Below are 13009 nucleotides of genomic sequence, written 5' to 3' on the forward strand. Positions count from 1 at the left end.
GCCGTTCCCCAGCCACCATCCATCCATCCACCCCGTGAGGGGGGGGGGCGGGACGTGCCTGCCACCCCCATCCCCGGGCCTGCTGTCCCCTGGCACTCACTCGGAGGCTGCTCCAGCTTCACCACCAAGGCCTGCAGGGCGTAGAGGGCCTGGAGCTCCTTCTGCTCGTCCCGCATGTACTTCTGCAGCAGCTTGGCCCGGTTGCGGATGACCAGGGCGTCAACGCGGTACGGGTTCTCAACTGCGGGACAGGAGGTGTGAGAGAGGGGCTGCGAGACCCCCCCCCCGCAGCCCCCGCCTCATCCCGCCGCGAGCCCCACTCACAGACGATGGCTGAATGGCACACGGACGTCATCAGGGCCCTGATAAACATGTTGGATGAGACCTGCTCCTCGCTCAGGTTGGCCTGCGGGAGGGACGAGAAGGGGGCTGTAAGACCAGGGCCTGAGCCACCAGGGTGCCCCCGGGCGTCCTGCCCGCACCCTGACCTCGATCCAGTCGTATATTCTTTGGTTGTTCGGGTTCTCCTTCAGCAGTTTGTCCATTTGCTTGCACAGCTCCTCCGAGGTCAGCTCCTTGCAGCTCGGCGTGTCCGAGCTATCCCCCATCGTGTACTCCAATTTCTGGGGGAGCAGGGGGAGAGAGAAGCCGTTACGGGCAGCACAGGGGGAACGCCACGCTGCCGGCAGCAGGGCCGGGGGTCCCGCACAGCCCCTCACCTGCTCTGTGACAAATTTGTTGACATCCTGGTCCTCGGGCAGGAATTCCTTCCAGCTCAGGCCCCCATCCCGCCACAGCTTGCCTGCGGTCTTCTGGCTCTGCGAGAAAACCCTGAGTCAGCCCCGGGTGCTGCTGCTCCCCGTCCCACAACCCGCTGCCCCCGGCTCCCCGACGCACCAAGGGGCACTGCCATGCCCCCAGCGCAGAGGGCTTTGACCCCCACCCCCTGCTAACCCCCCCAGGAAGGCTGCCTTATAAGCTGGCAGCTCCGTGAGCGCCCCGCACTTACCATGCCCTTGCACAACAAGCCCAGCACCTCGACCAGCAGCGTGGTGGCCTTCCCGATGGGCACCAGGGGTTTCGTTATCTCCCTGCGGGGCGCAAGCGGCAGGGCTGTTAGACGTGCCCCCGGGACCCGCTCCGGGACCCCAGAAGAAGCCCCGCAGCCCTCACCTGAACAGCTCCTCCATGGGGATGCCTTCCTCCTGCAGGATGGGCGTGATGAGCTCGGCCAGGTACAGCCAGATGTGCGGGATGTCGATCTCCATGTCTTCCGCGATCTCCAGGATCTCCCGCAGCCTGCAGGGCAAAGGTGGGACGTCGGGATCCAGTTGGGATCCAGCAGGCTCCGGCCGGGAGGAGCCTCGCGAGGTCTCTGGGACAGATTTAAAGCCAGGCAAAAAGCGCCCGGGGGACGGGCTTGCCTCGGTCCCTCACCCTTTGTAGTACTGCTCCTTGGAGAGCGTGCCCGCCTTCACCAGGTGGCACAGCAGGACCCCCATGTGCTCGCGGGAGATCGTGCTCCTCTCCAGGGTGGACTCGATGCCGTTCCGCACAAACACGTAGAGCAAGGAGGGGCTGCCCAGCTCCTGCACGCACTGCAGGGCCTCCTGCGGGAACAGCAGGCTCAGCGCCGTCCCTCGGGATGGCCCCGGCTCCCCCTCGTCACCCCGGCACCGCCAGCACCGCTGCCCGGCGGAGCGGACGGCATCCTATGGGGGCCATAGGGTGCTGTGCTTGGCCTCCCCGTCCTCTCACCTTCATGTCGTTGATGTGCAGATATTCCTCTATGATCGCCTTGGATTTCTTCTCCAGCTCCTCTTCTGACAGCGTGGGCTTCGGCGATGCTGCGGGAGGTGCTGGCTCTTGTTTAACTGAGGAGAGCACGAGGATGAGGCACCGCCCGGCGCTCAGCCCGCAGCCAGACCCCGAGGACCCCTTCTCCTCCCCAACTCACTGGGCTCTCGGCTCCGGTCCCGTTCCTCCGTCATGCTAGCAGCCTTGCGCACGGCCTCGGGGCCGCCCTGCTTCTCCCGTTCCCTGCTCCTGTCCTCGGTCTCCTTGCTGAAGCTCCTCTTGGTGAGGGCGGACCTGTTCCTCTCGCCCCGCTCCCCCCGGTCAGGACGCTCCAGGCGGTCGCTGCCCTTCTCCGAACGCGACTCCCGGTCCCCTCTGTCCCCGGCCTTTTCTGACCTGTCGCGGCTGGAGCTGCTCCTGGGTGGGAGAAGGAAGGAGACAAGGTGAGTAAGGGCACCGCCACATGCCCTGACCCCAGACTGCAGAGCTACACGAGGCCAGGCTGTCTCACTCCAATCCCCAGCCTTCTCCAGTGCCTCCTCTAGGACCTGAGCACCCTCACAGTACGAAAATCCCCGTTTTACCTGGCTCCAACCTCCCCACACCTTCCCTGCTGCTGACTGCAGCCAGATCCCCACCTCGCCCCTCTCTCCTCCCAGCCGAACAGACCCAGCTGGGCCAGGGACCTCGTGCTCCAGCTCTGACCACCTCAGCAGCCCCACAGGACTCCCCCCACTTTATCAACGGATGCCTGCCCCCAGGGCCCCCAAACTGTACACAGCCCCCAAATGTGGCCTTCCACGTGCCAAAGCAGAGGGAGGAAGCCCTGCTCTTGCACTTCTGGGGGCACCAGATGGGGTCAGCCTTGGCTGCGAGGACCCGCTGACTCCACCGAGCTCCCCCCGGGCCCCATCCTGCCGTCTGCACATCCACTGCCCGATCTGGGGGGGTTTCTCCCCGTCCTGCACACACCCCAGCGCAGCAGGGCAGTGCCGGGACGCGGGCAGCACGCTCACCTCTGCACCACGCGACGGGACTCCAGGCTCTCGGCAGGGGTGGACTGCTGGAGCGCTGAGAAGCGGTTCAAGGTGCTCGTGGCCGGTCGCCCTGAATCAGATGCTGGGCGTGAAAAGAGGGGAGTCTCAGAGTTCGGCACGTCCCCGGACGCAGGAACTGCCAGGGGAAGGGTCCCAGCCCCACGCCGCCTACCTGAGTCCGCCGGCTTCGCGCCTGACCCCCCGCTGCTGCCTTTGCCCCAGCTCAGCCTCCCGCCCGGCGCAAAGAGCTGGTTGTTGGAGTCGATCGATCCAGGCTGCGGGCAGAAAGAGGGTCAAAGAAGGTCAGCTGCGAGCCCAGCACCACAGCTGGGGGGGCAGGATCCGGCCAGGATCAGCCGCCCTCACTGTGCCGGGCTCTCCCCCAGGCTCTCACCTTGGTGATCTTCGTTAGCCGGCTGGTGTCGATGGGCCGGTTGCCCTTGCTGATGGGCACCGTGTTCCAGCCGTCATCCGCGACCAGGCTGCTGCGTCCACCTGGGCACAAAGGGCGCAGAAGTTAAGGCACAGCCCGGCTTCGATTCGTGCCCGGAAGGAGCAACCCGCACCCGGAGCTCAAGCACTCACTGCTGGAGGACGGCCCGGGCGGTCCTCTCCTCTTGTCTTTTGACATGAGCTGCTGCACTTTGATGTGTTCCCGATGTTCCTCCATCTCCGCCTCCTTGTGGATCTGGTCGATGGTTTTGGGGCCCTGGTCTCCTCGCCGAGGCACCCAGCTGTGCTGCAGAGGGCAGGGGAAGAGGGAAGGGGGCACTCAGACGGCTGAAGGATGGAGGCACAGACGTTCCCCCTGCCTATCCGTCCAGCCCCCGAAGCCCACCTCAGCCGCCACAGCTCCCCACACACTGTGGCAGCTTTTGGCGCTCAAGGGCTTGGTTTGAGGAGCTCCTCTACACTGAACAGCTGCCAGTTACTGTGTGCCCGCTACCGCTGCCACGCTAACCAAAGGCCGGGGTCTAGCACGGTGTCTCCAGGGCTGGCCACAGCTCATGTACCCACTTCTGTGTCCCCAGGACACACGGGTTGCTGGCGCTCAGAGGACACGAGCCAGCAGCTCCATGGGACAGCACTGGGGACAGCTCTCCACGTGCCTTACCTGCCTGAGGTCAATTACATCCTGTAGCATAAAACGGATTCGGGATGATGTCTTCTTCTCTTTGATGATCTTCTCCATCTGGTTGAAGTACTGGTCCATCCTGGGCTGTAGGGGGACAGAGTCACGGTCACATCCCTCCTAGAGGCAGGGCAGGACAAGGCAGGGCAGGGCAGGGAGTACCTTGGCCTTCTCAAAGTCCAAGTCCTTGCCAATCGTCGTCAGCAGGCGGCAAAGGCACTCGAGAGACTCCTCGTCGTGGTTTTTGAGCAGCTTCACCACGCAGTCGTGCATGATGGCCTCCGTCAGCATCTTCAGCTTGAAGAGCTCTCCGATGAACTTGATGTTGCCCAGGGACCGCCGGCGGGCTTTGTCCCGCGCCTCCTCCAGCTCGTCCTTCATGCGGGCCTTCTCCTCGGGCTGCGGGGGGCACAGGGGGGGGCAGGTCAGAGCCCCCAGCCCCCAGGCACGCTGTGGCAGCCCCCAGCCGCAGCCCCCCGGCCCCGACTCACAGCGCTGGCGTCGTCCATCTCCTTCTGCCGCTTCTCAAAGATCTCGTCGTCGTCCTTGTCCTTCTCGAACTCCTTCTGGCAGCGGTTGAGCAGCAGCTTGCGGAAGTTCACAGTCACCGTGGGCTTGTCTGTCGTGGGCACTTTGAGCTGCAGGAGGAGGCAGAGCCCAGGCAGGGAGCGTGAGTCGTGTTTTCCCCCAGAAGCCAGCAGGCCGAGGCCTGCTCAAAGCCATCCTACACCTCCATGCCGCCGTGCTGCGACTCCGGGCTCAGCCCTCCAGCCGCACACCCCGTTTTCCTCACCTTAACAGTGAGCTCCCCATCACACAGAGGCAGTAACACCCTATCCTCACCCAGAGCCCCTCCACAAACCCCTGCCAGCCCCCCGGCCCCCGCTCACCCCCATAAGGCAACGGCACATGTTAGCATAGGCAACAGAGAAGTTTGGCTCCGAGATGGCCTTCTCGAAGACGAGGTCGATGACGCCCTTGAGCCGCTCCTCCGTGTCGATGGACAGCTCCATCACCTGCTTCATCAGCTGCTGGAACATCTGGGGCGTCAGCTTGTTGAGGATGCTGCGGACACGGCGGAGCAGTTCCTGCAAGGACAGCGGGGTCAGCAAGAGGGGATGCCATCCCCTGAGGGCACCAGGCTCACTGCCTTCCCGCCCCGGCTCCCACCTGTGTCTTGATGTTCTCGGGATCCTCCTCCTCGGAGGCACGCTTGCTGCTGGGTTTCCAGGCCTTCTCGGCCTTGTTCAGCTTGACGTCCTCGTTGAGGGACACGGTGGCAATGATTTTACGAGGTTCCTTCCTCTGGCTCTGCTGGGAGCGGCGGGGACCCAAGCCTGAGGGCTGACACGGGGAGAAAAAAAACCTCAGCTCTCTGCTCCAGCCCCTTGGCGGGGGACAGGATCGGCCACCATGCGCCTGCTCAGATCCTCAGCTCCATCACGGACATCAGTGGCCCAGACACAGCAGCTCGAAGGCTTGATCATCACCGAGAGGCAGAGGGGGGGGAAAGGAGGAGCAGGGCAGACACTCACCAGGCCCCGGTTGCCCATGACGGGCCGGCCAAGGTTGGCAAAGGAGGGGGTGAAGTCGGGGCTGCAGTTCATGCCGCTCAGGCGGATGGGGTCGAGCGCCCGCAACGGGGTCTTGTTGGCCTGCGAAGGTACACAGGGCTGAGGATGCCCGGGGGCAGAGGAGCGGGATGGATCCATCCCCCAGCCTCAGCGCCGGGACAAGGAACTGGAAAAATAGCCCCCAGCAGTGCTCCCCACGCCCCCCCCCAGGCTCTGCTCACGCACGAGGCTCGCTGCGGGTGCGGGTCCTTGCCCAGCCCAGCCTTGCCACAGCGTGGAGCAGAGCTGCCCGGCCCCCCCTTACCCCTCTTCCCAGGACCGCACCAACCTTGTCCAGCACCACATCCGTGATCTGGGGCAGCCCCTCGGGTTTCTGCATGCTGGCAAAGATGAACTGGAAGCCCAGCAGGAACTCCCGGTCGTATCGTTTCTTCTCCTCGGGGTTCAGCGGCTTCCATTGCTCTGCGGCAGCCAGAAAAAGGGAGATCGTGCTGCGGCCCCCTACCTTCCTTGGGGACCAGTGAGGTGGGACCTAGCCAGCCACAGAGCTGCCACGGGCCAGCAAATTGTGAGCACGACTCTGCTTGCTTAGATAGAAAGCCTGATGGTGCCCTTAGAAAGCCTGATGGCACCAGCTCCCTGCCCCTGCACAGGACCCTCCGCCCCCTACCCCGTGCCAGGTCTGGGGACAAGACAAGAGGAACGTGTGAGGTTGAGGGCAGCCGGACCCTGCCACCCGCCACCCTCCCCACCGCTGCACCCCGAGGTGCTGGCTCCCAGCAGAGGCCTCTCGGGCCGAGGCGCAGCTCACCTTCCTTGTAGCGGTACTTCTGGTCCCCTGCCTTGCCCTTCTCCGGGGCCAGCTTGTCCTCCTTCTCTTCCCACGTCTCCTCCGACTCCTCCTGGGGCCGGGCGGGGGCCGTGTCCTCTGTTTCGCGGGCAGGGGCGGACGGGGGAGGCTTGTTCTCTGCCTCTGAGGCACTGTCACTGATCTGAGACTGCACGGGAAGGGACAGCGGTCACGCTGCGAGGTCAGTCCCATCCCCTCCGCCCCACACCGGGCGTCCCGTCCCCGTCAGATTCTCAACACCATCACGGAGCATCAGTGGCCCAGACACGATGGCACAAAGCAGAGTTCATCACAAGAGGGACGTTGGGCGACCCCCGGGTGCCTCGGGACACTCACCTCCTTAAAGGCATCCAGCAGGTCGCCTACGGCCTCCTTCTTGTTCAGCTCCTTCATCCTTCGCTTCTTCTTTGGCACCGACACGGCGACTGGCGGGGAGGCAGGGACGTGAGGGCCGGGCACTGATGTAGTCCCCCCCCCCCGGACACCCCAGGGTCACCAGCGAGGCCCCAGTAACACCGACGGGCTCACAGGGACACGGTCCCACCGCTCCCCGGCACGGCCCGTCCCCAGACACGCTGCGTGCCCAGCCGCAGCCCTGCTGCCCCTACACACCCCTCCCACCCCGCTGTACGGGGACCCCCCCCCCCCCGCTGCCCCCTCCTCGCTGCGTCACCACACCCACACCCTCCCCTAGCCCCCAGGCTCCTCGTGGCACCTCTGTCCCCGTGCAGGGTGGCCCTTACGGTGACACCCCCTATACACCTCTCTCTCCAGGCACAGTGCGCCCACGAGGCCCGATCCCCTCCTGGCACCCTGCAGGGTGCTCTGTACGGGTACACCCCATAAACCATCGCCCCCGCCCAGCCCCAGGGCACGCTGTGAACAGTCACACACCTGTGCTGAGCGCTTCAAAAAAATAATAAAAAACCACCAGGGAACATCTTTCCCCCCGCACCACAAGCCCACGGCTCCCCGTTTTCCGCCAGGGTCCCCGTGTACTTCCCGCGTGCCCACGCAGAACCAACGCCCCATAACCTCGCGGTCCCCCCGAGCACAGCACGCATCCCGCTTCCTCCCCACGCCCCCAGATGGCTCGGGACGGCCTCAAACAGCACCCCGATACCCCCCGCACCCCCACGTAAGGCACCCCCACCGTGCCCCATACCCTCATGAGCCAGGACACCCATAAATACGCAGCCCAGACTCCTGCACCCCATCTGGATGTGCTCCCTGGACACCTGACACCCAGACACCCCCCACCCGCGCCCTCCCCCTGTGCCTGGCACCCCACTGAGGCCACCCCCATCACCCCCCACCCGCTGCGGGGCACCCCCCGACCCCAAGCCAGCATCCCGAACCTTGCACAGTCGCCTCCAAGCTCTGCGAAGGGGCAGGGGCCGGGCTCGAGCTCCGCTCCTGGGCCTCGGCGGGGCCTTCGCTCTCCTCCTCCTCCTCCTCCGCCGGGGGGGAGGTGGGGGTGCCGGGCTGGGCCGGCTCCTCGGGCTCCGAGATGGGGCTGACGTCCGACTCGGGCTGCTCCTCGCCCGGCTCCGCTTTGCTGGCGCCCTCCACCCCGTTGGGCAGGGGCAGCTCCTCGGGCTGGGCGATGGGGGACGCCGGGGCGGGCACCGGGACGGGCTCCGGCACGGGTACGGGCACGGGCACCGGCTGGCATGCGGGAGCCTCGGGGAGGGGTTCGGGCAACTCCTCTAAGACCCCGTTGGCCTCGGCGGAGGGCTCCGGGGCGGCGGGCTCAGGGCAGGGCTCTTCCCGGGGCGGCGGGGGGGTGGGGGCGGCGGGTTTGGCGGGCGCTTCGGGGGCCTGCGGGACGACGAGCGGCGGCGACGGCGCGGCCGGCACCGGGGGCACGGCTGGCAGCGGGGGGGTGACGGGCGCCGGCGGCTCCTCGGGTGGCACAGGCGCCTGTGGGGCGGGCTCCGGGAGGGGAACGGTGACCTCTTCCTCCTCCTCCTCCTCCTCCACCACCACCACCCCTTCCTCCTCCGCCGCGGCCGCCGTGTCCATGTCAGGCTGGGGCACGAGGGGCAGCTCCACGGCCCCTGGCACTGTAGTGATGGCGCTACTAAACGTCTGGTGCGGGTCGGGCGGCGCCTCGCCCTGCTCCACTTTAGTGTCCGCATCCCCGGGGGGCTCCATTGGCACCAGCGTCACGTCCGAGAGCACCACGGGCTCCGCCTCGGGGATGAGGGGAGGGGGAGGCGACGGGGACGCCGACTTGCTGGGCTCCAGGGAGACGGGCTTGCTCACCACCAGCGCGGGCTTCGGGCGGTCATCTGCAAAAGGAGCAGCGTTAACGGGGGGGCTCTGGTCCCCGCTGCGCCCTGATCCCCTCTAGATCCCAGCAGGAAGGGAAGGGACGGATGTGCCAACCCACATCGAGCTGATAAGCACGGCCCAGGGACAACGCGGGTCCTTCGATGCCCAGAGAACAGCCAGGGCGAGCAAAGGCAGCCCCCAGCCCCATAAACTCTCCTGGGCCCAGCAGTGGGGTCGCTGGTCCCCAGGTCTGACCTCACAAGCCCCAGGTGAACTGGCTGCACGCCCCGCACAGCCACCCCCGAGCGCACGCACGTACCTGGCCGGACAATAACTGCTACATGAGGGGTTTCTCCGTTGGCCTGGGGCTCCAAACCGCTTCCAGCCTAGGGGCGCAAACAGGGAGTCGTTAAGCGGGGCCCCGTGCACCTCCCGACACCCCAGCTGGGAAACGGGGGCCCGCTGACCTGGGGAGGGGTGGGGGTAGATGAGGTCCTCGCTCCGGACATGATTTCTTCAGTGATGTCTTTGCCGCCTTGGTTGGGGTCTCGTATCCGGATCTGCCCAGGGGTCAGAGCAGAGAGGGGGGAAGTGTCAGCGGGGGGGGGGGGGGGGGCCCGCCCCCCCCCCCCCCCCCCCCCTTTTTCTTGGGCAAAGCCCCCCCCGGCAGGCCCGGGGGGGGGGGGCACGGCACCCTGCGCCCCCTCCCCCTTTTTCCTGGGCATAACGCCCCCAGGAGAGCCCCTTCTCCGAGCGGAGAGGCAGGAGGCTCATTCAGCACCACGCCTGCCCTGACAACACACGGCTGGGGGACCAGCGGGTGCCACCTCCCCTCCCTGCAGAGGGGTGCCTGCCCCGATGCCCAGCAGGAAGGGACAGCGCAGGGCAGGGAGAGCCTCGGAAGACACCGTGCCAGGCAGTCAGAGCCAGTGGGATGCTCCCAGCTGTTTTGGGGTGTCACAGGCACTGGTCTGAGCTTTATATCCAGGGCCCGGAGGACCCCCCGTGCTGTGGGCACCCCACAGAGCCACAGCTTTGCCGGCCCCACACTTGCTACAGGCGCAGCAGCACCACGGTGCGTCCTGCCGCGGGGCGAGCAGGCACAACGCGTGGATCCAGGACCCCATTTCAGGGCTCAGAGGAGCCCCAAGGCTCTCCTTCTCCCCATCCCCAAACACACCCAGCAGGAGCGCAGCCCAGGGGGCTCCGACACCCCTCCATCAGCACCTCCCGGGGAAACCCCCGGCCCGGCAGCACCCCCTGCACCCCCAGCCGGCACCGCGGGGCCGGGCGTGCGGCCGCTCGTCTCCCCGCTATAAATAGGCCCCGCGCGAGGCCTCCGAGCGCCGGCATCTCCGGGAGCAGACAGCAGTTGGCAGCCGCGGCACCCCCGCCCCCCCCGGGAGCCGTGACTCAGCACAACGCCGCCCGCCGGGACGGCCAAGGTCACCGGCACCCGCCGAGCCCCCCGGCCCGGGGACGCGGCCCCGCGCTCCTCCCGCACGGCACCGCGGGCTCCGGGACGGGGGCTGGCACCGGGACGGGGGCTGGCACCGTCCCCGTCCCCTCCCCGCGGCCAGCTCCTTACCGTCTTGCGCTCTCGTTTTGGGGGGATCGGCGGCTGCTGGCTCACGATGACCTGGGCGGTGGGGACCCCCGCCGGGAACTGCTGCACGCCCTGGGCCGGGTAGTAAGCCCCCGCTGGCGGAGAGGAGACAGCGTCAGAGCCCGCGCCCACCGAGCCCGCTCCCCAAAACACGAGGGGGGCTGCCGAGAGCCGGGGCAACCCACGCCTCCCTCCAGCGAACCCCGGTAGCATCCGGGCCGGCTTCGGCTTCACCCCAACCCGCCCGACAGGCCCGCCCGAATTCCTTCCCCGTGAGGCAGAGTGAGGCACGGCGTCCCCGCGCCGCCCCCACGCCCAGCCCGCGCCCCAAGGGCGCTCGCCGTGCCCACCGGCCCCGGGACGCCGCCGGCCCCTCCGGGACGCCGAGCCATGGCCGGGCACGGGAGCCGCGGCTCGGCGGGCGGCTGCCTTCCTGCCGCTGCCTTATCTCCCCCGGGCCAGCAGCAGCAGCCCCAGGGCGGCTCCGTCCGCACCCTCCATTCATTCACACCCCGGCCCCGGGGGGGCTCGGGCGCCCCGCTGGGACCCCAGGGAGCACGGAGCGATGCCAGGGGGCTGGAGGCAGCGCTGGGTCCCGCTCCGGGCCCGGCACGGCCCCCAGAAGCCGCTGCTCCCGTCCCAAAGGATCCGCGAGCATCCCCCCGAGAGCACGGGAGGGCTGGCGTGGGCCGGGCAGGGAGCGACCGCGACGGGGACGCCGGCGCGAGGAGGGACAGGGGCAGCTGGGCCCTGGCCTCCTCCCAGCTCCAGCACTTTCACGGCTGTGCCGAGCCTGAAGCTCGCTCAGAGATGTCCCGGCCCCGTGCTGGGCACCCCTCCTATGGCCAGCAGGGCTGTGGGGCCAGCCCAGCTGCCCGGGGGGAGCAGGAGGGACAGGGCAGGAGGCAGCACGTGGTGGGAAGCGACGGGGCCGTGGGGAGGACGCCGGGGCTAGGCTGGGGGAGCAGGGGCACCAAAAAGGCCTCGAGCCCCAAAACCATGGGAAGGAGGGGACCCCAAAGCCGCAGGCGGGGGGAACAAAACCGCCCAGGGCTCCCGCGGGATGCCCCAGCTCCGAGCACAAAGGTGCAGCCAGCCGCCGGCCTGAGCGCTGCCCGGGGCCACCTCCTCCCTCCGAGGGGCTGGGGGGTCCCGGGGGAGGCAGGACGGGCACGTACCTGGCTCAGGAGAAACCCATCTCCGCCCCGGTTCGCTTTGCTGCCGTGCCGGGGCCGGGCCGGAGGCCTCGGCTCACATTTCTGTGTGTGCCGGGCCTCCCGGGACGGACCAAGCCTAAATATAGTCACAGCCCGGGTGGCCACATGCGAGCGGGGGGGGGGGGAGAAGGGGGGGGCTGCCTCCACCACCACTCCCCAGCTCCGGGAGGGGGCAGGCACGGAGCAGCCGCTGCCCAGACCCCGGCCCCACGGCCCCCCCCCAGCCCCCCGGGGGGCTGCAGCTGGCCCGGGGAGGGGGGAGCGAAACGGGGAGGAGGCGAGCTCCGAACAACTGCTCGCTGCCTTCCCGGGGAGCCGGGGGGGGGGGGGGCAGGGGATAAAGTCTGGCCTGTCGCTCCGCCAGGGCGGTTAAACATTAATCGACCCCGATTTGGGAACGGGGGCAGGCTGATGGATGGGTGGGACACAAGGCACGGCCTTTGGTGCCGTGCCGGGAGATGCAGAACGCCCCCTGCACCCCGAAAGGGTTCGTAAGTTGTTAATAATCATAAAGGACACCTCGCCGAGCCCGGGGGGGACAGAGGGGGCTGCGCTCAGCCCACGAAACCGGGGGGGCTGCGGGGAACCGAGGGTCAGGGGGAGCAGAAGGGGCAGGGTGCTACGGACGGAACAGCAGCGCTGAGCAGAGCAACCCCCCCCCCCCCAGGTCCGTACCGTAAGTCCCAAATTCCGTGGGGCTGGCTCCAGGGTAAAAACTAGGGGCGCCGGGCTGCACCGGGTACTGCTGGGTCGGGACGACGTACGTGGAGCGACCCTGCCACGGGGGAGAACAACAACAGGCCGCTCACATCCCCGCAGGACGCAGGCGTACCCCCAAGCCCCCAAACCGCCCGCCGGGGGGCTGCCCACCGCACCCCAAAGGGGTTGGGGGGGGGGCAGCACCACCCGCAGCCTCCATGCAGAGGTGGGGGCACCCCAGCAGGGTCAGCGGGAGCTTGGAGAGCCCCGGGACCCCCCTCCGCCCCCCGGGACAAAGCCGGGGCAACATCCCCGCACCCCCCCCCACCCTGAACCCCATCCCGCAGAGCCCCGCGGGCACGGCCCTCACCTGTCCGGGGATGTAGTAGGCTCCTTGGGAAGGCGTGTAGGATATCTGGGAGGGGATCATCATCACCTGGGAAGCGGCTGGATAGACATGGGCGGGCGGGCCGGGCCGGGCCGTCGTGTTGCTCTGCACGCGGGACGCGCTGGCGGGAGGCTGGGCCCTGTTCTGGTAGAAATGCTGCGGGAGAGATGGGGGGGGGGGGGGGGGGGGGGGGGGGGCACGGCGTGAGGATGGGGCGCCAGCACCCACCCCCCAGCCAAGGCACCCCCTCACCCCAAAATCCACCCCAGGCAACGGGGGAGCGGCGCCGGGCGGGGATTTGAAGCGGGCAGCACCCCCTTTACTCCCCCCACCAGGGGACGGATCCTTCCCCGGGTTGTGTGCTGCCTGCCCCCCCCCCCCCCCCCCCCACCCCCCCCCAACCCCAAGGCACCTGGGGGGCCGCCTGGCTCC

At 68.1% G+C, this 13009-nt stretch overlaps 1 protein-coding gene and 2 non-coding genes across 3 annotated transcripts; all 3 read right to left on the reverse strand.

Annotated features, from left to right (window-relative positions):
- Positions 1 to 54: 54 nt before the first annotated feature.
- EIF4G1 (eukaryotic translation initiation factor 4 gamma 1) lies at positions 55 to 13009 on the reverse strand (the record flags this gene model as incomplete). Its single annotated transcript, XM_035312050.1, has 29 exons — positions 12990 to 13009; positions 12560 to 12733; positions 12166 to 12265; positions 10256 to 10368; positions 9135 to 9227; positions 8987 to 9053; positions 7749 to 8684; positions 6727 to 6815; positions 6352 to 6538; positions 5869 to 6002; positions 5502 to 5621; positions 5137 to 5310; positions 4857 to 5054; positions 4458 to 4604; positions 4129 to 4365; positions 3949 to 4053; positions 3420 to 3573; positions 3229 to 3329; positions 3007 to 3109; positions 2814 to 2916; positions 1958 to 2214; positions 1759 to 1874; positions 1438 to 1610; positions 1174 to 1299; positions 1010 to 1091; positions 720 to 818; positions 489 to 623; positions 325 to 406; positions 55 to 241 (listed from the first exon to the last, which is right to left on the reverse strand). Coding segments are annotated over exons 2-29 (4481 nt in total), but the record flags the coding sequence as incomplete, so codon positions are not given.
- Positions 5386 to 5461, reverse strand: LOC118157645. The gene has a single exon (XR_004746700.1). It is a non-coding gene; the product is annotated as a small nucleolar RNA SNORD66 (small nucleolar RNA).
- On the reverse strand, positions 6611 to 6688 carry LOC118157644. The gene has a single exon (XR_004746699.1). It is a non-coding gene; the product is annotated as a small nucleolar RNA SNORD66 (small nucleolar RNA).

This window comes from Oxyura jamaicensis (assembly GCF_011077185.1).
Source record: "Oxyura jamaicensis isolate SHBP4307 breed ruddy duck chromosome 9 unlocalized genomic scaffold, BPBGC_Ojam_1.0 oxy9_random_OJ191, whole genome shotgun sequence".
Lineage (NCBI taxonomy): Eukaryota > Metazoa > Chordata > Aves > Anseriformes > Anatidae > Oxyura > Oxyura jamaicensis.